Below are 27,588 nucleotides of genomic sequence, written 5' to 3' on the forward strand. Positions count from 1 at the left end.
TGTTTTTAAATAATTGAGTAGCAGGGATTGAAGTCATCGCATCGCAACAAAAAAAATATCAAAGAATGTAAATGCGTAAAACTACTTAATGGCTAAAGAAATGACATGCGCTATAACATTTTATGAGATTGACCCACTTTCGTTCATGTAAATTATTACTAGAATGGTTATAACACACCTAGGAGTGTACCACTTTATATATAAAGGAGTGTTTTACAGTAAAGCAGTAATCATAGTTTCGTATAGCACGTAACAAGTAATTTATCGCAGCAGAATTATAATGGCGAATAAGTGTGCAGAAATTAACGAATTGAGTGACAAAATTATTGAAAAAATAGATAAAGTTAGTAAGCTAGTCCAGATTGAGAATGATTTTTGTAAGTGGATAAATTTTTTAAATGGAAATATTTTTTCTTTTAAATTTCATAAAAATAATGCATCTAAGACTAATATTAGAAAAAAAATTGAAACTAATTTAAGCCTTTTAAAACATTTTCGAAACAAAAAAAATTTGCGAAAAAACAAAAATAGAAATTTAGTATGGGTTGATGTAGAGTCATGTTTTAAGAGTCGCTTAAGAACCGGAGCTATAAGAAATTTGAATATTAAAGATCCCCTAGCTTTTTTAAATAAAGCATTTAGATCTTTTAGTTGTAAAATTAGAAATGAGTTGAAAAAATCGCTTTTGAAAGTAAATGTTATTTTTTTACCTAAGTTTATAAAAACTGACTGGAAACACTTTATTACAAAAAATAGGATTATTGGCCAAAACACTGATTTAAAGCAGTGGTATAACGACCATGTTAAAAATAATATTTTAACAAAACTAGAGGAGTTTCAAGAAATGGATTCTGGGTGGGCTCTGTATGAAATTTTACACCTAAAAGTAAACTTGAATAATTACACACCAATTAATGTAGGTGTGTCTACTTATACTACATTAAACAAACGTATTCAAAATACAAAAGGGGTTATTAATATTCAAAACAAAGATCCATATTGTTTTTTTTGGTGTATTGTAGCAGCACTTTACCCATGTCATTCAAATCAAAATGTTAGTAGAACTTCATCCTATCTCGATTTTCAAGGTATTTTAAATTATGATTTCCCAATAAAATTAAAAAATATTTCCAAATTTGAGAAGATGAATAATATTTCTGCAAATGTCTTTCCTATAGAAAAAAAAGAAATTGTTTCAATTTGTTGTTTAAGTAATTTTGAATATTTAACTAAAGTAAACCTTTAATTAGTATATCAGAAAATATTTATAATTTTAGATCTAGTTTCTATTTTGCCTTAGTTAAAAATAATTAAATGTATTGTTGACAAAAGAAGGCAGTGATCCTAGAAATCGGAAGTTTTATTGCGATAGATGTTTAAGTCGTTTTTATTTACGTGAAACATTGAATCAACATATATTTACTTGTAAAAAAATAAATAATAAATCCAAAATAACACTACTAATTTTACATCTTTATATTTTCTAACATTTTCCATAGTTTTTCTAAATACCGCATTATTTATTAATTTCGAAATCATTCTTGCATAATTGCCTCAATTCAATGTTAAGTGTTATGTATGATTTTATTGCGGTAGATCTTTAAATCGTTTTTATTCACGTGAAACATTGAATGAACATTTATGTTTACTTGTAAAAAAATAAATAATAAAACCAATAACATTGTTATAAGAAAATGGAAAAAAATATCATTTACACGTTTCAAAAATAAATTCCATTTGTGCCGACGTTGAAAGTATATTGGAGAATTTTGAGGATCCGTTGTGAAGTGTGAAAAACATACTCCTTGCATACTATACATGCCCAGATTGTATCAGCTGGTTTTGTAGGCAATTGTTCGGTCGGATGATGAGATTATCATCAGTAAATGGCTTATAGGGGAAGTTAGCATAAATCATAGGATTCCATGTATATTTTACGATATGTGAGGCTACGACGAGCATTTTATAATAAAAAATTAGCTACAGAAATACCTGGTCAAGTAACATTACTACCAGTCAATATAGAAAAACCTATATCTTTTACAAAATATATTCTAAATACTACTCTTTCTTTTTGGTTTCTAGATTCTTTTATATTAGTAATATCCTTCTCTTATTTTTTACTTATAGTACCATTTCAAAAAAGCATAATTTATAAAGTACGGGGTGGCATTTTTATTTAAGGAAATGAGATACCAGTTAAATGATGTAACAATTGATTCCGTGCGAGATGTAGGTATTACATCAACATTAAAAGGGTATTAATCATGCAATAATGAGTTGAATAAAATACAAAACGCTGGTTGGTATCCCGCCAGCACTAATAATTCTACAAAGTCAATAGTTGTTAATGCAATAACCGCTTTTTTTTTAATGTACTCAATAAACAATTTTAAAGCAACAATTAATTTTAGCACGAGATAATACTGATAATAATGCTGTTACAACTACAGAAGCGAATGAAACTCTAAAAATCACTATTAATAAAATATCATGGATGGTACCACACATTTCTGAAGGCATGTCACAAGAATTTTTTTTGAATACAACTTATTGATAAAAATGTAGATATTGAAATTGGCTTTAGATTTGGTAAACTGACCAGGTATCTGCTAGATATGAGAATCATCAATTTAATGATATTAATTTAAGATCCATAAGAGTGTTTTTAAACTCGGAAAGATTTCCCTACATACACTTTAATTTAGATATAGGCCCAAATAAATTTGCAACTCTTTATGAAATGTATTCACAATGCCATAGTCTGTGTATTATTCAAAGATTGATGAATCGATGTTTACCTCCGTAGAATTTAAAACCAAAGCGCCCATTTTCTATATAAATTGTATGTATCAAAAAGAAATGATACAGTCAGGTCCGGTTGTTATGCGAATTGAGTTTGAGGTAAATAAAAATCTAGAAAAAGATACCTCCCCCTACTGTTTAGTGATTTCTGATCATATCTTAACTTATAATCCTCTTACAAAAATAGTTAAACAAGTGTAATTTTTACACTAAATAGAAAAATATGGATTTTCTTATATTATGTTCATTGGAAAACCAAAAATTTATTCCCAAAGAAAGGCTGACTAGGATTTGTATTTGTGCTCGTTTTAATTTATATATATTATATAATATAGTTGAATAGAAAGAACAGTGAAAGAAACACACGCACACATGTTTTCCATGGTAACAACTAGCAGCGTGTATATTTTTAATGTTCAAGACTTTCAATATAAAAAATGGATTATTTAACTAATTTAGAAAATGAAGATATTTTTCATAATTTTATCAAATTTCCATTACCATTTCATTGATTTCAATCTATTGACAATAGTTCATCCTATGCCACATTGGAAGGAAAACAAATGGATTGGATAACGAGAAATCTACATGGACTACCATGGGACTTCACTGATGCAAACTACCTACCCTTCGAAGGTCTTCATTCGTTTATTAAAAATATAATTAAGCCGAATAAAGCAGTGTGTGTTAGGTTTGGTTAAGGTTTGTCAAAAAAAATGTGGCTAAGTAGTATAATTCCAAATAATAATATTACACAATAATTAGATCTAGGTTGTTTTAATTTAAGTTGCCTTATTAGTCAAAGTGGTCGTAAATACCACTCTGAAAAACACATATACAATTATAACATCTATAATAATATAAAATGTCTATTTATTACAAAAAAGTCTCTATTATATTTTATGTAAATAAATCTGATCACAAGACGCTGAATCATCAACATCAACATCCCAAATCTCCTGAAATGTTGTCGATGATGATGACCAAGATGTGAACGGCAATATAATTTTGTTCTCCAAAATATTAATCTTTCTCTTTTTCACTGCTTGCTGCTGATGATGATTCACATCTGCCACAACCATTGCAGCCACCAACTATTCGTCCTCAAATCGAATTTGAATTTACTTATCTCGTGTCTCAGATGTCGCCCAGCCGCCATCTTGGAATTTACAACTACCTAGTTTACAGTGAAAAATAGTATCTATAGACCAATTTACTTATGCCAAGTTTCAAAAATTTTTTTTGACCCGTTCAAAAAATAAATGGGGGGGGACTTCAAAGAAAAGAACTTTATATATATATACAATATATATATTGTATATATTGTATATATATATATATATATTGTATTATGTATATATATTGTATTATGTATGTATATTGTACATTTTACCTGATAATACCATGATACCATTAACTGGTTTTCTTCTTCTTTCTTGTTAAATCCGCGTCTTTGCAGATGGCCCCCCATATTCTGGTTTCTTATGAAAGACGTACTTTAGAGGTACTTTAGAGGTCTTTTCCAGCTTTTTCTGTTTTTTTTCTTTTCTTAAAAGTTGATGTTTTCTTTTCATAACGTATTCTATGATTTTGTGCATGGTCATTGAAGCTAGTTTTGTTAGAATGTTCTTGATGTCTACTGGTCCTAATAGTTCTTGTGTGGCTTGCAAGTAGTTTTCCTTGCAGTGATTTTCTCTGAAGGTACAGTTAAAGATGAGATTATTTAGTGTTTCTTTTTGCCCTCAAATACAGTTTGGCTCTTCTTTGATATTAACATTAGTATTTTATAATTGTTCTGAAATGGTGCAGTGCACTGTTCTCATCTTTAAGAGTGTAGTGAGACTTTAAACCATGTTTTCTTCTGTTGTGTACTTGTGCGTAGCTGCCACCTTTTTCCTGTTTTCAGTTATCGTATATGACCATCCATTTTCTCCATTGTTCTATGATATTATTCTGTCTTCCTTCTGCTATAAGTTTGTCTGCTGTCTCATTTCCTTTTATTCCATATTAACTTGATGTCCCTGTTTTCAATACTTAGTTCTTGTTGCGTGCTTAGTGTTATGTAATCTGCATCTTTTGTGATTCCTATATTTGTTATATTTTCTAGCGCACTCGTGAGTCTGTTATTATAAGTAATTAGGTTTCCTGTGTAGAAAAAAGCCTTATTGCTTCTCTGATGACTATAGTTTCCTTTGCATATTTTGCCGCAGTATGCAATATCCATAGGCATAGTTATTTGGGTTCACAGATGCGTCAGTGTATATTCTTGTATGTTCTGCATAATTTTTGTTTAAAATTTACATGAATTCTTTTTCGTTTTGGCCCTCTTTGCTTAGGTTGGTCTTTAGGTATTCTATCCTTTTTGTTTGTATATTGTAGGGGAACTTGTGACATGGTAGTTTGGAGTCCCTACAGATGTAATTGTAAGATTGCAGTATTTGGTCCACCCCTTCTATTATGGCTGGTGTTGGTTGCCTTGTCCAATAGTAGTTATCTTACCACGTTTCTGTGACACATGCCATCCACATCTGAAGAAGTGGATGGTACTTGTTCTTGAGCTGTGCTGTAGAGGTCATGCAGATCTGAAGAAGAGTCGACAGAAGTCGACAGAAGTGTCCTTTAGGTGTAGCCCAAGAAGTGATGATGCAACGCTGAAGAAGTAGTAAGAAGAAGAAGTTATGACTAATTGCCAAAGAAGTAATTATCTAAAGAACTCATCAGCGTGTCTCATCAATTTCTTCAGATGGATGGCGTTCCGTAGCCGAAGAAGTTATGACACAACGCCGAAGAAGTAATTAACATAGGGTGTGGTCGGTGAGGGTGCCTGAGGTAACATATCACCTAACTTAATATGAAAACTCTTTGTGGCAAGGCCACTTTTTTTACTATTTGCGCATATTTCTGTTAATTGCTAAGGTTAAAAAAACCAATTTTGGTCTACCGCGCACCTACCAAAACGTCGGTACCGTTTTAGTATAATATTACAAAGTTTAAACATATTTTACCGTCGAGTGCGAACAAAGCGGTATCGGCAACCGAGAAGACCTTGCTAAAATGTTAATTACTAATTTATATGTGAATAGTTATACTACTAATAGGTACAGACTTATTTATTGATGAATACGTTACGAAACTCAACCATTTAAAATAAATAACTGATTTTAAAATATATTTTATTTATATTCATTTAAGTCAAATACAGAGTATTTTTGCGTCTCAAACTCATCTGCATCTTCATCAGGTATTTCAATTAATTGGGATGGTCCAGCTGTAGTAGTAGAGTCTCGGAATGTTCGGTTTTCCAAAATTTTAATTTTTTTTTTATTCGGTTCCTCTTTATCTCTACCTTCCGTTAAAGCGTGACGTTCATCCTCTTCCAGTTCCACAGCTTGGTAAAAGTTTACCTCTGTAAACTCCCGCATAGCCTTGAGGAACAGTTGTAGCTCCTCTTTATCACTAGCTGCCACCCGTAAATATTTTACGGGTAAGCCCTTCACTTTTTGTGCAACTGTTTCGTTGCGGGGCGAGTAAGAGAGGTAGAGGTGAACTCTACCCTGTACTATTTTAATATCCTTCTTTCCAAATCTATGAAAAAAAAATCAAAATTTTTATTTACAAAAATAAAAATATTAACTTTTAATAATAATAATGGCTAAACATTTTTAAAATTTTAATTAAAAAAATACTTACTTGAACAAATTTTTTAACATCACCACTAATAGTTTATTGGATAGCTTTTTTCGATCAACAGATTCGAAAATGAAGGTTGATTCTACATTCATTGTAGTAGTTAGTTGATGAGTTGATAAGATTAACTTTATGTATAAAACGATGGTACTTTTTATTATTGGTTTACTTTATTTTGTTCTAGTTTGCCTTTGATTTCTTATATATGCAGATTGTTTCATATTCGAAGTGACTTCTGTCAATTGCCTTTTATACTGTAAGCAGTATTTTTGGGTCTGCTCCCCAACATACTCTTTGTCCTTTGGCTATGCAGTTGTCTATAGGTTTGTTTTCACTGCAAATTTCTAACAAGTTTTAAACTGTTTCCAAACCATTCTTGATGCGCATGCGTCAAATATTACAACTTCTGATCGTTTTGAAACCGCCTGTGCGAACATCAAACACGGCTTGAGTGGAGTCCAATTTAAAAAAAAAGCAAAAAAATAACCTCAACTTTTTATGTCAGCAAGAAATGGGAAAATAAATAAAGCATAAACAAAAACAAGTTTATAGTACAGCTTTAAAAATAGGTGTATAGTATTAATACATTAAAATTGTGTAATGTGTAGTTTAAGACTATTCCAACAATTTAAAATGCAATTTCAAAACGAATATCAGAAATTATATAAAACGACAAAACACAAACAACAATTTAGAGGTTATGTTCATACTCAGAAGATCGGCGTTAAATGGCTACACCACGAACTTATAACTATACATGGACTGCCAATTCAATGAAAAGTAAATGACCACTACTAGGGGGCCGCCATTGTGCGTGATTGTGTCCTTTCGATGTTGGTCACTCTGACAAATTTTAATTGTGCCAACTGTAGGGAAACAAAACATCTAAAGTTTTTGAGAGGTTATGTTTACAAAAATACAAAATAGAAAGTTACATATTGGTAAGAATTTAAGATAGTTGAGTTAGATCTGTGATTTTTCTGGTCCTTCTTTAAGAATTTCATTAAAATTTATGAAAGAAAGTAATCCTCACCTAAAATGAGACAAAGTTTCAATCAACTTAGAATAGATGCGTGCACTTTAAAATATTTGTTTTATCATTCTGATAATCTTGAATCTTATAAATCCTAATACCATGAAAATCCTGATATTCATTTAACTTTTTGCTTGTATTTACTTAACAAATTCAGTTAAAAACACTTATTTTCTTTCTATTTTTACTATTACTTTTTTAAGTTTTACTTTCCTTCCATGTACAGTGTTTCCACATCCACATTAATAGGTACAACCATATATAAGAATCAAAATATAGATGATTTTATGAGGGTTTGTAATTATAAAGGGTTTATATAGAAAAAATCTATTATTCTGTCAACAACTCAATATATTATTCTATTATAAACAACGCAGACGGACAATTCACAATAATTCGGTTTTGAGAAACTGAACCAAATACCTTTAAATAAAGATGGTGATACATTATTCACGTATTAAATAAGGAGAAAGATACATCGCCTGTTCCAGACGATATACCCTAGCGTCGTTTACAAATCGTCAAAAACTAGGCAATCCGCTATACTCACACGTCAAATGTCAACTTCATTACCGTTATTTAATATATTTTTTGTTGGCAACACAAAACATTTTCAGAGTGACCAACATCAAAAGGACACAACCACTATAAAAATGGCGGCCACCATGCAGTGGTCATTTTTGGGTATCGCGGCCATATGCATTAGCAGTCCAGGTATATTTTTAAGTTCGTGGGCTACACAAAATTCTCTGACACTTTGATGGAAATAAATCCGAAAACAAGTCTGACTATCAGATGACGATCAGAAATTTATTGTGTAAGAACATCAAACTTTTGATTTGAAAGCAATCAGAAGTTTATGTGCGAACGCATTTTACTCTATTGCGCACGTTTATTTGTCGAAAATTTGTTTCTTACTGCTGTGAGAACAAACCTTATGTGTGTGGTCCATTTCATAATGCAGTTGAGAGTGATGCCTAAGTGATTACATATTAGATTACATTTTACCTTTACTGATTTAGAAAATCAATTATTTTATAAATCATCTAATTGTAAAATTTGTTTAAAGCCATTTACTGATGATGATTACTAGGTTAGAGATCGGGAAAATATAGGATAAGTTCACATAATTCTTGTAATCTGAATTATAAAATAGATCATATACCTAATTCCTTGTATATTTTTAACAATATGTCATAATAAAAAAATTAGCTACAGAGATACCTGATCAAGTAACATTACTATCAGTCAATAAAGAAAAATATAAACTCCTGGACAAAATTATCGCGCCACTTGATTTTTAGACTTTTAATTTTTTCACTTTTTTTTTAATAATGATAAAAAAAATGAATAATAAGCATTGTTAATTAGACATTATTTATTAACAAAAAAAAATAATTTACTATTTTGCGCATAGTTCCGTGAATTGCTAAGGTTAAAAAAACCAATTTTGGTCTATCGCGCACCTACCAAAACGTCCATACCGTTTTAGTATAATATTACAAAGTTTAAACATATTTTACCGTCGAGTGCGAACAAAGCGGTATCGGCAACCGAGACGACCTTGCTAAAATCTTAATTACTAATTTATATGTGAATAGTAATACTACTAATAGGTACAGACTTATTTATTGATGAATACGTTTGATAAAACACATTGTTGTAGAAATAAAAAATAAAAAATATATTTTTATGTTATATCTATAATTTTAAATAAAATAATAATAACAACAATTTTATTTACTTTTATAAAAACCATTTCTTAAAAATTAAAACAAATCACTTTATTTGCTTTACATATTTTTTTTCTGTGGACCCGAATCCTTTTTCTCCACGTTCTGTGCTGGACATGTTGTTGACTTCTTGAAGCTCTGGATAGAATCTTTTCACATCCTTTCACATATTATTTGAGCTATCCTGTCGCCAGTTCTAACGTGAAAATCCTCATCCGAGTGCTTGAACAGTAGAACCTTAATTTCACCTCGATAGTCCTCATCGATAACGCCAGCTAAAAAAAAATTTTCATTATTACAATATAATTTTGTAAAAATAAAACTTACCGCCTACATCAATAAAGTGGTTTACAGCTAAATCAGACCTTGGAGCAATCCTGCCATAGCAGTTTTTCGGTAGCTCAAATTTAAGTCCAGTTGATATTAGAGCTTTTCCTCTAGCTGGTATTATTGTGTCATGATTACTTTTTAAATCATATCCAGAAGCTAGTTTACTACCCTTTTCGGGTGTATATGCGTGAGGTGTGATTTTTGTATATTTTAAAATTGGACTTACTTCTTGATCGGCTTATATTTATATTAAATGTATACAAATATATTAAATTATATTAAATGTATACAAATTTTTTATTGAAAATGGATAAAATAAATGTATTGATTATAACCCCAAGGTAGTGTATCGGTATATATATAATTAATAATTCTTTTATCATCGTATGGAGTAAGAGCAACTTTTCTCTGGTTTATTGTGTAGACCTCATGTTTTTTACTTCGAATTAAATGTTCTTGTGTATAAAATGTGTCTTTATAAAATAAACAGTTATAATAGTCGTCAAATGTTATTGTTTTCATTGAAGTATTAGTAATACCTTTAGCCTTTTTAACAACTTTATCTGAATCAAACAGTTTTAATGCATACATTTTTGATTTAAGACCTACAAATTCACTCATAATTTTACCATTATTCTTATCTTTCATTAATCCTAATACTTTCTTATTAACTAAAGGAATATTATAAATGTTGTCTACAGGATAATCAGAAGTGTCAAATCTGTCTATAGCATTTCTAATAAATTCATAGATATCTTCCACGTGAAAATGATAAATTAAAGAATCAGTGTCAGTATATAATAGTTTGGCGTCTGTATTAAATTTAGGTTTAATATAATTATAATGAAAATCATATAAAAAAAGTTTAGAAATTTCTAAAATACTAAAACCTGCATATATAGGTTTATTAAATTTAATATTTAACCTTGACATTTCAATTATAACCATATCATCATCAAAAATGGTTAAACTATGGAAATTAGGTTTTGAAATGTAATTTTTTGCTCCATATCGACCGAGTCAAGTAGTTACTACTTTAACATCTTTGTATTTCCTCACGTTTTCCATAGTTTTTCCGAAAACTGCATTATTCATTAACTTAAAAAAGTTTTTTCAAATTCATTTTGGCTTTGTTTTCTTAAATTTGTATTTAAATCAATATAAGTGTTTAGCCAAGGTGATTGTTTAAATTTTAACATTTTATAAACTTTAATAAGTTGTAAACCAAGAGATAAAGCTTGTTTTAAAGTTCTGTAATGAATAAAACACAATACAACAAGGTACAACTTTTTTTTCCAGAGTAAATACATTCACTCCGATATTATTCATTTTCTCAAATTTACTTATATCGATGGCTTATTTGTAATAGGACGTAACCCCAAGAAGTAAAATTTTCAGGAAACGCAAAAAACGTTTTATGATCAATAAGTAAAAATAATATGGAAATTTTTGTTATAAGCATATTCTTATTGGCATTTTGCTATTCACAATTATTACTAATGATGATTTTTTTATTTTGTTAAATATTTTTGTGTGATACGCCATATTTGTCACTATAAAAATGCGGAATGTGGCTTACGCCAAATTGATTATTTTGTGATACATCATGTTTGTTTCAATAAAAACGAGAACGCCTCATTTTTTTATGGCTTACGACAAATATATTATCATTTTAAATTAACAAACATCTCTATTACAAACATCCAAGTAAAAAAAATAAAATAAGAACAAAATCAGAAATCTAAAAAACACCTCAACTCTAACATTTTACAACAGAAACTATCTATAGATTTAGTTTTTGAATAAATACACAAAAACTTGTTAAGCAAGAAAAAAATAAAAACAAAGGTGAAAAAATCTAAAGACAAAAAATCACTGATTAAGAAAACATTTCAATTGGTATCCACATTATAGAGAATCGAAGAAAGAATGAGTATCAGATGTAAGATGCGTTTTCAATTGCTGTAAATGCAACCACTTGGAATGTTTTATCTTTAGTCTGTCTTGGAATAATCTTTGGAATGAACCTGCTTTAATATTACTTTGTTTTGATCTCTGTGGTAACTCAGTGTATTTATCATCAAAATTAGTTTTATAGAATATTTTTCCTTCTGATGTGTACTTTAACGCTCTTAGATCTGTAACTGTTGGGTCCTTGGCGCTTCTTCCCGGCCTAATAGAATTATAGATAAAAGAAGATTTTATATCAAAGTTTAAAAACTGATCATGAGTTAGATAACATACATCAAAACGTTTCGGTTTTGTTCGAGCGTCGCGAATAACAGAAATGTATTCACTTGGGAGTTGTATTATACGATGTTTTATTTTTTTTTCGATAAGAGCGTGGACAGAGTCACACTCTATTTGCGTGTGACCCTTTTCTAAATATTTCTGTTCAATAATAACATTATGTTCAATTGAAAAATGCAGTAATGCATTTGACAATATAGCGTTGCGGTTCTGATAGCAACAGCTGTCAGAAAATAAAATTATAGGTTTTTTATCAGTCAAACAATTTTTTTTCAAATGTTTTATAATGCAAGTGGCGAAAATAGATAGCACTTAAGTCACCCTCAGTTTCATTCCATAGATAATTTACACAACTATGAGACTCTAAGTTATAAACGGTAAAATTATGAATTTGAAGTTTTGTTTTATAATAAAAAGCGCCCACGTTTAAAAATGGACATAATTTTACCACTTGTGTATCCATAGTAAATGTGTAAATCTGCTTCTGGATTGCTTCCTCCTTATTTTTCTCTTTTTCACACCTATAAATAGCTCTGGTCTTTTTTGCAAAATGTATGTTGTAATCATTTTCGGATATTTACTTGATTTTATACCCATAACACACATTGCATTCGTCTTTCTTCGGACGGAAAATTGACAGGTTCCTTTCTTCGAAAACGCGATAAAAAGGATAAAGTGTATTCGGTTCTACATTGTTTTCCAGACAATGATCCTGGTACATTTTGTAAAGTTGAGCTTCTGTTTGAAATGTTTGCTCCAAGTAAACTTTAGAACTGTCTTTTCTACAATAATGAGATGGTTGTTTTGGCAATTTATTTAAAAACGTCTTCAGGTGATTCATTCTTTTATTTAGTTCAGGATTTGCTTCGGCATTTGCGTCAGGATTTAAATCGGCACACGCCCCCTTTTCTACTATTCCCAAACTGCTTTTTTTCAACCAACTATGTACCATTTTTTTTCTTTCAGTCATAAGGTACCCAAAAACATTCGTTTGCATACTTGTAGTGTTTCATTCCTTACTTTTAATTGGTAAATATATGTGCCAGATCTTCTAGAGGGACCAGCAGTGTAACATCGTTTTTTTGGTTTTATATCAACTAAAGAGCAGACATACACTTTTTTCTTGGCCCAGGATAAACTCCAAAATTTAAAAAAAATATTTTGTGAGTCTTCAATAGAGATCTTGCTACAGTATCATTTGTTTCTTAAACAGTAATCGGTGTTACAAAGTATTGCCTCTCTCGAAGGTCGCTGTACATTATGGCTTACTCTTCCATCTTTGGTTCTATTGTATCCTAAATAACTCTCACCTTTCATTCTTTTAATTTTATTCTTCTCTCTTTTCCAATTTTGCGGTCGTGGTCTTTTTGATCTGTTTATTGAAACTATTTCTTTTGAATTATTTTCTTCATGGCTGTGGTGAGTTATTTCACTAGCATTCCGTGAGGGGGCATTAATGGCTTGTTCATCATCCATTTCATCTTCACTGCTTTCATCAGATAATGTCATGTTGTAGTCTGGATCATCACTATCAGATAATGGTGACTCTACATTCTCTTCGGGCTGATCTCTCAAAAAATATTCTGTAGACAGACATTCCCCAACATTTAAGACATTGTATTTAAACATTTTTCTTCTGTAGTATTTAGTGGATTAAAAATGTAATTTATATCGGCATCAATAATATTTCTATTATCAAAACATTGCAGGTCTGTATTGAGGTCGTTAAAAGGTGAAATATTATAACTTTCGCTGGGAATATCTACATTTGAATAAATTGTGTCAGGATTTTTACTGGAAACATCCAAGGAACCACATTGTAGGTTAACAATCACATCGAATTGTACATTCTCAAAAATGAGACCTGTATCCACTATCTCCTCTATATCAATTTCAGTAGGAGGTACGTTTTCTTGGTTTTCTACATTATCCAAGATTTCACAAGAGATTCGGTTAACACAAGAAGTTTGTGCATTATCTTTTTGCTTTTGTTCTATTGCCAATTTAAGAATGTTCTGACTTCTGGTTGACATTTTTCTAGATATAAAGAGCACTGTTAATTACTTTCATGTAGCCCCATAGAAATATCGCACCGTTGACTGGGGGCTAAAAAAATGCAATTTACAGTGTAATTTTTGTTAAATCTCTCTTTGTGATAAAATTACTAAAATCAAAATTACACTAATTGTCGACAAACAGGTAAGCGCATAGGGATACTGAGGCGAGTAGAAGTAATTCTAGTAGCGTGTGTTTGTAAAGTATTAGTACAAAAACCTAAACGTGCCACTGGAATTATGTCTACTCGTCTTAGCTTCCCTATGCGCTCATCTTTTAGTCGAGAATTACCATCAGTAACTTGGTCGCAATGTATAATAATTGCTGAAACGAAATCTAATTTCGGTTAACTTTGATAAAACAACAACTTTTGAATACGCACTTTTACTATAAAAATATGAAACAAAGTTTAAAGGGACCTATTATTACGTCCTCTCAGATTTAATGGCAGTTTAATTATACAGCCAAATTTTAAAGATAATATAATAAGACGTATCTCAAAAAATTACACTATAAACTTTTCATGCAATAGGACGTATCCGCAAAATGGTTTAAATAACTTACCTGTAGATTATTTTATGAGAGATTTAGGTTTATTTCACTTCTATATCGTTAGTAATAGTGTTTTTAAACTATAAATAACAAAAATAACACCTTAAAACTCAATTTACTTTGGTGGTATAGAGCGGCGTGGAAGCTGCATAAGAGAACTGTGGTTTACGCGTTATTGCAACTAAAAATATTTCGCGTGCGTTACATCAAATTACAAAATAGTATACAACAATAGTAAAGGTTACTATGTAAACCGTTACAAAGAGGGGATTTTTAAAAATTTGTGGGTTACGTCCTATTACAAATAAGCCATCGATATCTTTTATTCTAATTGGAAAACTAATATTGTCATATTTTAAAATTTCACTAAAATGAGGATATGAAGATGTTCTACATGGATTTTGATTTGTATTACAGGGATTAAGAGCGGCCACAATACACCAGAGAAAACAGTATTTATCATTATTTTTAATATTAAAAACTCCCTTAGTATTTTGAATATATTTCGGCACCGTAATGTAAGTAGAATAGCCAATATTTATAGGGGTATAATTATTAAACTTAATTTTTAATTGTAAAATTTCATACAGTGCCCAACCGGAATCTCTCTCTTGAAACTCCTCTAACTTTGTTAAAATATTAGTTTTTATGTAATCATTTTAAAATTTTCTCAAATCGGTGTTATGATCAATTATTTGATTTTTGGTGGTAAAATGTTTTAATTCAATTTCACCAGTTTGAGGTTTAATAAAATTACATAAAAATATAACATTTATTTTTAACAAAAATTTTTTGAGTTCCTTTCTTACTTGACATAAAAATGATCTAAGAGCTTTTTTGAAAAATATCAGCGGGTCCTTAATATTAAAGTTAACAATTGCTCCAGTTCTTCTACGACTATTAAAACATGATTCCAATTCAATCCAAACTAATTGTTTCCCCTTTTTATTATTATTCTTTTTGTATTTAAATTGTTCTCGATAATTTTTAAAAATACTTAAATTTGATTTTAATTTAATCATAGATTTTCTATCTATTTTTACCTGACTTCTTAAATATTTTTTTAAAATTAAAATATTTTTATTTAAAAATTTTATCCACATGCAATAATCATTTTTATTTTTTATAAGCTTATCAAGTTCGCCAATTTTTAACAACATTTTTTCACTCAACTCGCTAATTTCTTTTGTAGTAGACATTATGATGAGAATAAGTCTTATAAGTTTACGTTGTAGAATTAAATTGAATCAGATATTTTCCTATGTCTCGTATAAATATACTAATATCATGTATTCCATTTACATTTTTTTCGCATTTAACAAGACGGGTATTATTTTATTACACACCTATTATAATAATTGCATCATGTTGCTAAATGTTGTTTATCTAGATAATTGCTTAGATCGTTTTCTACTTTGTAATATTTAAATTTTATATAAATAATATACCATAATTATAATAGATAATTTTTCAGTTCATTTTGCAAAAATAAATAAATCTGCAATAATTACAAATTCCAATTTTTTATAATCTTTAAGATGCATAAATATTGTTTAACATGTAAAACCTTATTAGAATAATTACCAATTACTCGCTTAGACAAATTTTCTAGTATAAAAGCACCATCGTTTTATAGATAAAGTTAATCTTATCAACTAATCAACTTCATCAACTAACTACTACAATGAACGTAGAATCAACCTTCATTTTCGAATCTGTTGATCGAAAAAAGTTATCAAATAAACTATTAGTGGTGATGTTAAAAAATTTGTTCAAGTAAGTATTTTTTTAATTTAAAATTTCAAAAATGTTTAACCATTATTATTATTGAAAATTAATATTTTTATTTTTGTAAATAAAAATTTTGATTTTTTTTTTCATAGATTTGGAAAGAAGGATATTAAAATAGTACAGGGTAGAGTTCACCTCTACCTCTCTTACTCGCCCCGCAACGAAACAGTTGCACAAAAAGTGAAGGGCTTACCCGGAAAATATTTACGGGTGGCAGCTAGTGATGAAGAGGAGCTACAACTGTTCCTTAAGGCTATGCGGGAGTTTACAGAGGTAAACTTTTACCAAGCTATTGAACTGGAAGAGGATGAACATCACGCTTTAACGGACAATAGAGATAAAGAGGAACCGAATAAAAAAAAAATAGAATTTTGGAAAATCGAAGATTCCGAGACTCTACTACTACAGCTGGACCATCCCAATTAATTGAAATACCTGATGAAGTTGCAGTTGAGTTTGAGACGCAAAAATACTCTGTATTTGACTTAAATGAATATAAATAAAATATATTTTAAAATCAGTTTTTTATTTTAAATGGTTGAGTTTCTAAAAATAAATTTGTATTAATCTAACTAGTAAAGATATCCAATATCAAGATATTAAATTCATTGTTTTATTTTTTTAAAATGGCTTGACATAAAACCAAATAAAAAAACAAAAATTTTCTTATGTACTTATTTGATTAGTAATAAAACAAGTGTACCTATATTAACTATTATTTTAAACAGCAAATGATTAAAAACATCAAATTTAAAAACGTTTTTAATTTTACATTTAAAATTAATAAATAAAACAAGTATATAATTGAAATTTAATTAATTTTATTCATATACCAATCCCTTAAAATATAAACATTTTCCTTGGCGCACCTTAAATTATTATAAATATGTTTTTTGCAGTGGTATTTACAACCACTTTGACTAATAAGACAATTTAAATTTAAACAACCCAACTCTAACAAGTCTATAATATTATTTGGAATTATACTACTTAACCACATTTTTTTTGTTAAACCTTTAACATACACTGTCCTATTTGGTTTAATAGTGTCTTTTAAAAATGCATAAAGACCTTCCAAGGGTAAATAGTTGACGTCAGTAAAGTCCCAAGGCAATCCATGTAGATTTCTTGTTATCCAATCAATTTGTTTCCCTTCAAAACTGGCATTATCATCAAACCGTTGAAACCAGTGAAATGGAAATTTAACAAAATGATGAAAAACGTCACCATTTTCCATATCAATTATAGCAATCTCCTTACAAAGAAATGGACTTTTTTTATATTGAAATCCTTGAACGTCTAAAAAATACATATTATACGTCTGTAAACGTGCGTGTATCTTTCACTATAACTTTTAACAAACTAAAGTTAGAAATTATACAACATGCATTATTTAAATCATAAAATCTATTTTTAATAACACATAGGCTTTAGTTTGTTATATAAAGAATATACATTAACAAATGCACAAAAACATTGTGATCGAGAGTGATAAAAGCATAGAGGTTCATTTTTTTCCATCTCCATTTCTTTTTCCTTCTCCTCCACATCCTCTTTAATTTCGATAACAGGTTTCAGTGAATACTTTTCTACATATTTGCATACATCTTTTCCTTTTACATATATCCTATGTATATTTTCTTTATCTGTAAGATTTTTCAATATTTCAGAAAATTCATAAACTAGGGTATATCCTTCGTACCAAGGAATGCAGTGTTGATTTATCATTGCCCATTTGGCTTCTTTAATAATTTCATTTGATAATTGATCCAATGCAAATGGTGGCTTAAACACAAAATGGCTTATTTTTTCTCCATCATAGACAGCCAATTCTTTAGGAAGAAACTTTTGGTTTTCAAGTTTAAAACCTTGAACATCCACTATTAAAAAATTATTTTTTTTTAAATAATTATATTTGCCTCACTATTCTTGTAAGAGGGTTATAGGTAAATACGCGATCGTATATCACCAAACAGTAAGCTGAAGTATCTTTGTCTAAATCACTATCTATGACTGAAGCATTTCTTTTTGATGAATACAATTTATATAAGAGATTGGTGCTATGGTTTTAAACTGTTCGGGATTAAACATCGGTTCATCGGTCTTTGAATAATAGGTGGATTGAAATTGTGAATACATTTCATAGAGAGTTGCAAATTTGTTTTGTTTGATATCTAAATTAAGGTCTATATAAGGGTACTACCGCTTTGTTCGCACTCGACGGTAAAATATGTTTAAACTTTGTAATATTATACTAAAACGGTACGGACGTTTTGGTAAGTGCGCGGTAGACCAAAATTGGTTTTTTTAACCTAAGCAATTAACAGAAATATGCCCAAATAGTAAAAAAAGTCGCTTTGCCACAAAGAGTTTTCATATTAAGTTAGGCGATATGTTACCTCAGGCACCCTCACCGACCACACCCTATGTTAATTACTTCTTCGGCGTTGAGTCATAACTTCTTCGGCTACGGAACGCCATCCATCTGAAGAAATTGATGAGACACGCTGATGAGTTCTTTAGATAATTACTTCTTTGGCAATTAGTCATAACTTCTTCTTCTTACTACTTCTTCAGCGTTGCATCATCACTTCTTCGGCTACACCTAAAGGACACTTCTGTCGACGACATGTGTCTTCTTCAGATCTGCATGACCTCTACAGCACAGCTCAAGAACAAGTACCATCCACTTCTTCAGATGTGGATAGCATGTGTCATCAACTTCTTCAGATGTGGATGGCATATGTCTCAGAAACGTGGTAAGATAACTACTTGTTAGGTCGGATGATTATAAGATTATCATCAGTAAATGGCTTATAGGGGAAGTTCACATAAATCATAGGATTCCTTGTATATTTCACAATATGTGAGGCTACGACGAGCATTTTATAATAAAAAATTAGCTACAGAAATACCTGGTCAAGTAACATTACTACCAGTCAATAAAGAAAAATCTATATCTTTTACAAAATATATTCTAAATACTACTCTTTCTTTTTGGTTTCTAGATTCTTTTATATTAGTAATATCCTTCTCTTTTTTTACTTCTTTGATATGTATTTTTCGACTTTAAACCAACAAACAATAAAAAAATTCTTAATTCACTTATTTGTTTGTTCTTTAATAAACAACAACTAGCAGCATAAAAACTGTCAACAATTATGAAGCTTTTAATGGATGATTGTATAACACATTATGAAAGCCATTCATATGAACCCTATCTACCAACAAAATTGGGTAATATAACTATGAAATATTTATTCCTGTTAATAAAGTTGAAAAGTATACTTTACCTGGAGAAAGTTCACTCTATATAGAAGGAAAACTAACTAAAATAGATGGTACCATTTCAAAAAAAGCATCATTTATAAATGCTTTTTTTGAAAAGCACGGGGTGGCATTTTTTTTTAAGGAAATGAGATACCAGTTAAATGGTGTAACAATTGATTCCGTGCAAGATGTAGGTATTACATCAACATTAAAAGGGTATTAATCATATAATAATGAGTTGAAGAAAATGCAAAACGCTGGTTGGTATCCCGCCAGCACTAATAATTCTACAAAATCAATAGTTGTTAATGCAATAACCGCTTTTTTTTAATCTACTCAATAAACAATTTCAAAACAAGAATTAATTTTAGCACGAAAAAATACTGATAATAATGCTGTTATATACAACTACAGAAGCGAATGAAACTCTAAAGATCACTCTTAATAAAATATCATGGATGGTACCACACATTTCTGAAGGTATGTCACAAGAATTTCTTTTTAGTATAACTTATTGATAAAAACATAGACATTGAAATTGGTTTTAGATTTGGTAAACTGATAAGGTTTGTGCAGATATGAGTCAATTTAATGATATTAATTTAAGATCCATAGGAGTGTTTTTAAACTCGGAAAGATTTCCCTACATACACTTTAATTTAGATATAGGCCAAAATAAATTTGCAAAAGTGTTTTTTTTGCAAATTTTTACACTAAATAGAAAAATATGGATTTTCTTATATTATGTTCAGGGTTTTAAATTGGAAAACCAAAAATTTATTTCCAAAGAAAGGCTGACTAGGATTTGTATTCGTTTTAATTTAATTTATGTATATTATATAATATAGTTAAATAGAAAGAACAGTGAAAGAAACACGCGCATATCATTTCCTTTTATTCCATATTAACATGATGTCCCTGTTTTCAATACTTAGTTCTTGTTGCGTGCTTAGTGTTATGTAATCTGCATCTTTTCTAATTCCTATATTTGTTATATTTTCTAGCGCACTCAGTGAGTCTGTTATTATAAGTAACTAGGTTTCCTGTGGGGAGAAAAGTCTTATTGCTTCTCTGATGACTATAGTTTTCTTTGCATATTTTGCCGCAGTATATGCAAATTCCATAGGCATAGTTATTTGGGTTCGCAGATGCGTCAGTGTATATTCTTGTACATTCTGGATAATTTTTGTTTAAAATTTGCATGAATTCTTTTTCGTTTTGGCCCTCTTTGCTTAGGTTGGTCTTTAGGTATTCTTACCTTTTTGTTTGTGTATGGTAGGGGAACTTGTGACATGGTAGTTTGGAGTCCCTATAGATGTAATTGTAATATTGCAGTATTTGGTCCGCCCCTTGTATTATGGCTGGTGTTGGAAAAGTTTTAAGGTTATGTTTACATCTGTTTGTTTACCTGTTCAATTTGGTGCAAAAGTAAAGTGTTACCTTGGACTTTAAAACCCAAGTAAGTCTGGATTGCCTTTCTCGGTTATTCTTCTTGGTACACACACCAAAGTTCTCTGAAAACTCATTCTAATTAACCTCATAACACAAAATAAACAGCAGTTTCTTCATCACATTTTTCCCGCCAAATTCCGGATGACAGACCGAACTGACACATTTGACGGCTAGGACAGATGTCTGGGAGTGGTAGAGTTCTGTTCTTCTTCTTCTTCTTCTTCTTCTTCTTCTCCCTTGGCCTGGCTTATATCATAACACACTAACCAACATAATCTGTTTGCACACCATACAGCTTCTAGAAATATGGCGAAGTGTTGCAAATGTGAACGACTGTGATGGCTGTAGGCAACAATTTTATTATGAATGTTCAGATCTGACTAGTTCGGAGATCAGAGTTATAGAATTGAAGAATAAACGTAGTTTAAAATATTTTTGTACTCTCTACCTTAAGGGTTTAAAGCTCATCCCGGTTCTTCAGAGGCATATTGAATCTTTGGAGGGAAAACTTAGCTCATTAGAAGCCAACATGACCACCCAATTTAGTGAGGTTATTGATAAAGTGAGTGATCTGCACAATAACCAACAGCAAGTCAATAATATAACACCTAGTACTACTCAATCCCAGGTCAACGACAGCAATGATTTAATGCAAGAGGTCGCGGATCGACAGAGGAGAATGAATAATATCATGCTGTTTAATATGGAAATCTTACCACAGACTTCAGAAATTACCCAAATATCTAATCTTCTAAACTCAGTTACTGGCAAGCAAGTGCATGTCTCAGAAGTGATTAAGTTGGGCAGACCAAATAGTAAAGGTCGTAAATGTCTCAAGATAGTTCTATCAAACAATTCTGATGTAACCAATGTACTAAAGAACCGCAGGAGGTTTAGCTCTGCTAAGGCGGTTTATGTTGAGGCTGATCTCACTCCTAGTCAGAGGAGTGATCTGCAAAAGGTCAAGGACGTACTTGAGCATCGGCGATCCAATGTAGAAACAAATCTGCACATCAAGTTTGACAATGGCAGGCCTGTCATCGCCACAAAAACTAAATCCTTCCAGCACTTCACACCACCTACGTCTTTATTATTAAATTGTACGTGGCCTCCGCACCAAGACTGATGATAAGCTTTATACAGGGATCTCCGTGTGCGACTTTGACATCATTGCCTTCACCGAAACGTGGCTTCAACCAGATATTCTCAACTCTGAATTGTGTCCAGAAACATTTAGAGTGCTCAGATCTGACAGACAGCTGGATAGAGTGGCCGCTACTCGTAGTGGTGGCTGCTTGGATGCAGCTTCTCACAACATCCACCTAGAGAGGGTTAACTTGGAAGACATCTTTAACTCCACACCACTTATAGATATTTTAGGTTGTAAGCTCACATGGTTATTTTGTATTTTATTAATTTGTAATCTATGTCCCTCCTTGCACAACCAGAGAGACTTTAAGACCTTGTGTGAAACAATAATGTCACTGGATCTGGTCCACACAAAACGCGTTATGATTGTTGGAGATTTTAATGTTCCGTCTTATCAGACAACCGAAGCTAGCAGTATCAAGTGCAAGCTTTTGACCAACCTATGCGAGATCCTTAGTCTTAAGCAGTTTACAATATTTCAAATGTTAATAACAGGCTTCTTGACTTGGTTTTTTTAAATTTCGACGTCAGTGTCATCAAAAGTATATCACCACTTATTGACGAAGATTTGCATCATCCTGCTTTGACAATTTCTTTTAAATCGGCTTCCCCTCATAAATATAATCCTTCTATAAGTTCAAATAATTTACAGCAGTTTAACTTCAGAAAAGCAGACTTTCCACACATGTATAATTTGTTGCTTGATGCAGACTGGTTGTCTGTCTTGCAGTCTTCTGACGTTGACAGCGCTTGCAAGGAACTTTACAAAAAGACTTGATTCAGCTTTTGCTGCTTCAGCACCTTTAAAACAACGAAGACGACGGCGATTTCCATTATGGTTTTCAAAACAAATTATTTCTAATATCTTTAGGAAGGAAAAAGCATATCGTGATTAAAGATCCTCTCCAACTGAATTTAATTTTTCCAGATACAGCAGGCTTCGTCAGACAGTAAAATCTCAAGCTTGTGAGGCCTATAACTCATTTGTGACTAAAGCCGAGGAGAACATTGTCACTGATCCCTCATCGTTTTGGTCTTTTGTTAGAGCTAAGAAAGGTCACTCTTCACTTCCGTCTATCATGTGCGATGCGAATGGTAATTCTTTTCAAGGCACAAAAAATATTGTGCCAGCTTTTGCCAAACTTTTTCAAAATGTCTATAAAGATCCAATCAACCTCGCAGAAACCTATCCTCCTTCTAATTCCTTAGACCTCATTGACATTCTTCCATCAATTACCACTGAGGAAATTATTGCTGCTAGTCGGAGGCTAAAAAATAAGTTGACAGCCGGTCCAGATGGTGTTCCAAGTTTTGTGGCTAAAGAATGCATGTTTGTCCTTTGTCAGCCTTTATGTCATATTTTTAACCTTATTTGGAAAACTAGCAAATTTCCAGGTGTCTGAAAATGTGCTAAAGTAATACCAATTCACAAAAAAGGCGATATAAACAGAATCGACAACTACCGACCTATCTCCATACTTTGAAATTTTTCCAAAACGTTTGAAACTATTTTACTAATTTCGTTGCTTTCGTCATACCTTATTGACCGTCTACAGTTTGTTGAGGTTGAAGGTTGCAGATCTAATACCTTTGTTTCAACTTCTGGAGTCCCACAGGGATCCAATCTCGGTCCACTTCTTTTTATCTTTTATATTAATGATCTTATAGAATTGATTTCCTACTTTAGACTAGCTTATGCTGATGATCTGAAAATATTCTGGTGTATCAATAGTATCTTGGACTGCTTGTTCTTACAGAGTAACTACAATATAGACAATCAAATCCTCTAAAGAAGTACTTCTATTAAAGATCTAGGGGTTGTATTCGACGATAGGCTCACATTTGTGCCACATATTGAACAGACAGTGACCTCCTCGTTGAAACTTCTGGGTTTTGTCATTTGAAATAGCCGACTCTTTAACAACTCAAACTCAATAAAACTATTGTACTTTTCCTTTGTTAGATCAAGACTGGAATACGGTTCCATGGTGTGGTGTCCTTTCTATGAATGCCATGTTGGCTACATTGAGAGTGTTCAGAGAAGGGTTTTAAAGTTTCTTATGTTTCGTGAGGATGGAATATATCCTGTTAGGGGACATGATCATGATCTGATGATTTAAGGTAGTGACATGGTGATAGGGTATATGACATGAGGTAGATTTAATCTGCAATCTCTGGCCATGAGGAGAACAATTCATTTTGTAACATTCTTATGGAAGTTGGTCAATAATCAAATAAATTCTCCTCCTCTCTTGAACAATATTCTATTTCATGTACCACGATTTGCTTCTAGAGCAAATATCACTTTTGCTTTAGATCGCGCCAGAACTAACATTAGGTTTCAGGATCCCGTATATCAAATGTGCAGATTTTTTAATTCAGTATCATCAGAGTATGTTGGGGAGCAGACCCAAAAATACTGCTAACAGTATAAAAGGCAATTGACAGAAGTCACTTCGAATATGGAACAATTTGCATATATAAGACATCAAAGGCAAACTGGAACAAAATAGACAAAACGCAGTATCAAGCACTAAGAACGGCCTTAGGATGCCGAAGGGCACTTCTATCAGAGGCAGCTGAAACTCCTACGGAACTCAGAACATGCCTAGCAGCAACATTTGCAGGGAAATTCATGTCAAAATCACGATTTGGACTCAAGTATTATCTTTCTATCAAATGATAAATGAGGGACACAATTTATTTATTTAGCAGTTTATTTCCAACAGGCAAAGCCCAGTTACAGGAAAATCTACAATTAATGTTTTGAAAGTGTAAACAAGAATTAAATTACTATAAATTAAATAACAAAAAGAAAGAAAAATAAAGAAATAAGGAAAACTTAAATTACTATAGTAACATCATGTATATATCAAAATTAAAGGAGATGTAAATTAACATTAGAATAAACAAAGAAAGGGATTCATGGGACAAGGGAAAAAAGGAAGAAAAAAAAAGAATTATGGTAACTGTTGGTTTGTCAGAGACAAAACTAGATCCTTTATGGAGCATACAAATATGATCAACAACTACCACCTATTGAACAATTTTACATTAAAATTTAAAAAAAGGGTATTTCGTAAAATGATTCTACACATGCTACTAATGTTTGGAATAAATTAAAAATTTTCGTCAATACATGAAAATTTATTTAAAAACTGTATGTATTATTATTAGCTGATGTATTCGAGAATTTCAGAAAAGTCTGTTTTAGCTTTTAAAACTTATGGTTTAGAATGCTTAAGGCCATATACTGCACCTGTATTAGCATGTGATGCATGCCTTTTAATCCCTCAGGTTTCTTTAGAATTATTTACAGATATAGACAAATTAATGATGATAGAAAGGGGAAATTTCACAGTGCAACACACCTGATGATTCTGATTCTGATATAGAATATATTCTTGCAGTAGATTTAGATTATTCTTAAAATGTACATAATCTTCATAAAGATTTATGGACAGAAGGCAGTTCCACCTCTTCCAGTAACCACCAAGCAACCGAAGTTACTAACAATCGTTTATAGTAAAAGAAACTATATTATACAATACAGATATTTAAAACAGGCAATGCAATTGAGTATAAAATTAGTAAAAATTCATAAGGTATTAGCTTTAAGACAATCTCCTTGGTTAAAATCACCCATAATACTGAATTGAAGAAATTAAGCAAGAATGATTTTGAAAAAAACTTTTTTATATTAATAATGCGGTATTTGGAAAGACTATGGAAAATATTAGAAAACAAAAAGTTGTAAAATTAGTAATATCAAGGGATGGTAGGTTTGGAGCAACAAATTTAATTTCAAAACCAAACTTTTATAGTTTGACAATTTTCGATGAAAACTTGGTAATTATAGAATTGTCTCGTGTAAATATTAAATTTAATAAGCCCATTTATATAGGTTTTATTATTATAGAAATTTCTAAAACGATTTTATATGATTTTCATTATAATTATATAAAATCAAAATGTAATGATGCTGCAAAATTACTGTATACCAACACTGATTCCCTAACTCATTTTTAAGTGGATGATATGTTTAAACATATAAAAGAAGATATTCACAAATTTGACACTTCTGAGTATACTCTAAATAATGTTTATGATACACCATTGGCTGGTAACAAAATATTAGGGGTAATGAAAGATGAGATTAACGATAAGTGAATTTGTTGGTTTAAAGTCGAAAATGAACGCTTTTAAAATACATAACAGGGAACTAAAAAAATATGTTAGGTATTACTAAAGCTTTATTAAATACTATCACTTTCGAACATTATTTTAACTGCTTGTTTGGTCACAATCAAATATATGCAAAGGAATATCTAATTCGATCTAAAAAACATGAACTGTTTACAATAAGCCAAAGGAAGATTGCGCTTTCACATAATGACGACAAAAGAAATATAAATTTTGCATCGACCGATACGTTACTTTGGGGATATATAATTTAATTGTATGAATTTAAAAATATTTCTGTTTAAATGTTTTTGAAACACTTATATGTCACAATCTCATTCGATTTGTAAAAATGGTGCCTCATGCACATGTTCCCACAAAGGGAAGTTTATTGACTGCTGTATATGATCTAAAAAGCTCAAACAATGCTATTGTTCCAAAAAGAGAACATGTAAAAGTACGTACAGGCCTGAGGTTTCAGCTTCCTAAAGGATCATATGGAAGAAAAACTCCATGATCTGGATTGACTTTTACATCATGGCATTGATGTTGATGGTAATACATAATTGTATGAATTGATTTTTAAATGTTATATATTTTTTATTGTTTCAGTTGGTGTTATAGATCAAGACTATACTGGTGAAATTCTCTTGAACCATTTCGATAGGGATTTTTACATTAAAGCTGCTGGCCGTGACCGAATAGCCCAACTAATATGTGAGAGAATGTATTTTCCAGGACACGAAGTGACAACCTTGGAAAAACTAAACGACCACATAATTTCGGTTTCGGATCATCTGGAGTAGTATAATTTATTTTTTTACATCATACAAATAAATTATATATGTAATTATTTACAATACTATTATAAAATAACTGTTTGTAAACTAACTATCTATTTTAATACATATTTAAGTACAAGGCTCTCCTACAGATAGACTAAGCAATCCAATAAGAGGAAAGCACATAATATCTTATCAATTTAAATACAAGTAAGCGCTTTGCCAAACATTACATTTTCATCAAACCTAACAAATATACCAAGTAATATAAACCTAAATAACTTATTTAATAGTATCTCTTATAAACAATAAAGAAGTATATATATACATATAAATAATGACAATAGGAAAAATAGGACAATATTTATCGTTCCTTGCGAAATTAGGTAGAATTTCTTAAGTATCGCTTAAATGAAGCCGCATATTGGAGAAAAATACATCATTATTCAAATTAGTTTCTTGAAAATTATTAAAACTACGGGCGCATCTGAACAATGGAGAGTTAGACAAATAGTTT

The 27,588-nt window shown here is 30.8% G+C and overlaps 3 protein-coding genes across 11 annotated transcripts in view; 1 reads left to right on the forward strand and 2 right to left on the reverse strand.

Moving 5' to 3' along the window:
- Positions 1 to 27,588, reverse strand: part of LOC126737850 (zinc finger CCHC domain-containing protein 10-like) — a 621,641-nt gene that overhangs the window by 403,490 nt on the left and 190,563 nt on the right. The window lies entirely within an intron of this gene.
- Positions 217 to 27,180, forward strand: LOC126737856 (uncharacterized). 9 transcript variants are annotated; one of them, XR_007661139.1, is made up of 4 exons: positions 217 to 377; positions 3,338 to 5,141; positions 20,743 to 26,844; positions 26,902 to 27,180. XR_007661139.1 is itself a non-coding variant. In XM_050442928.1 (3 exons), the coding sequence occupies exons 1-3, from the start codon at positions 281 to 283 to the stop codon at positions 16,660 to 16,662; spliced, it is 537 nt and encodes a 178-aa protein (XP_050298885.1). In that variant the 5' UTR covers positions 228 to 280; the 3' UTR covers positions 16,663 to 16,753. The 9 variants fall into 9 exon arrangements, 3 of the variants coding, with proteins under 3 accessions (XP_050298885.1, XP_050298886.1, XP_050298887.1); XR_007661142.1 differs by lacking the exon at positions 3,338 to 5,141 and adding an exon at positions 18,814 to 19,986 and having other exon boundaries at positions 222 to 377; positions 20,055 to 26,844; XR_007661140.1 differs by lacking the exon at positions 3,338 to 5,141 and having other exon boundaries at positions 222 to 377; positions 18,814 to 26,844.
- On the reverse strand, positions 5,965 to 6,641 carry LOC126737858 (uncharacterized). The gene is made up of 2 exons (XM_050442931.1): positions 6,496 to 6,641; positions 5,965 to 6,390 (listed from the first exon to the last, which is right to left on the reverse strand). Exons 1-2 carry the CDS (start codon positions 6,585 to 6,587, stop codon positions 5,979 to 5,981), a joined length of 504 nt encoding a protein of 167 aa, XP_050298888.1. The 5' UTR covers positions 6,588 to 6,641; the 3' UTR covers positions 5,965 to 5,978.

Source organism: Anthonomus grandis, chromosome 6 (genome assembly GCF_022605725.1).
Source record: "Anthonomus grandis grandis chromosome 6, icAntGran1.3, whole genome shotgun sequence".
In the NCBI taxonomy this organism is placed as follows: domain Eukaryota; kingdom Metazoa; phylum Arthropoda; class Insecta; order Coleoptera; family Curculionidae; genus Anthonomus; species Anthonomus grandis.

Excerpts from the sequence above, each read along its gene's own strand:
- LOC126737856 (XM_050442928.1), top strand. The coding sequence starts at position 281 with ATGGCGAATAAGTGTGCAGAAATTAACGAATTGAGTGACAAAATTATT. Across the intron at positions 344-16,081 it reads TTATTGAAAAAATAGATAAA|ATAAAGTTAATCTTATCAAC; the intron begins GTTAGTAAGCTA and ends ATCGTTTTATAG. Across the intron at positions 16,222-16,328 it reads ATGTTAAAAAATTTGTTCAA|ATTTGGAAAGAAGGATATTA; the intron begins GTAAGTATTTTT and ends TTTTTTTCATAG.
- LOC126737858 (XM_050442931.1), bottom strand. The coding sequence starts at position 6,587 with ATGAATGTAGAATCAACCTTCATTTTCGAATCTGTTGATCGAAAAAAG. Across the intron at positions 6,391-6,495 it reads ATGTTAAAAAATTTGTTCAA|ATTTGGAAAGAAGGATATTA; the intron begins GTAAGTATTTTT and ends TTTTTTTCATAG.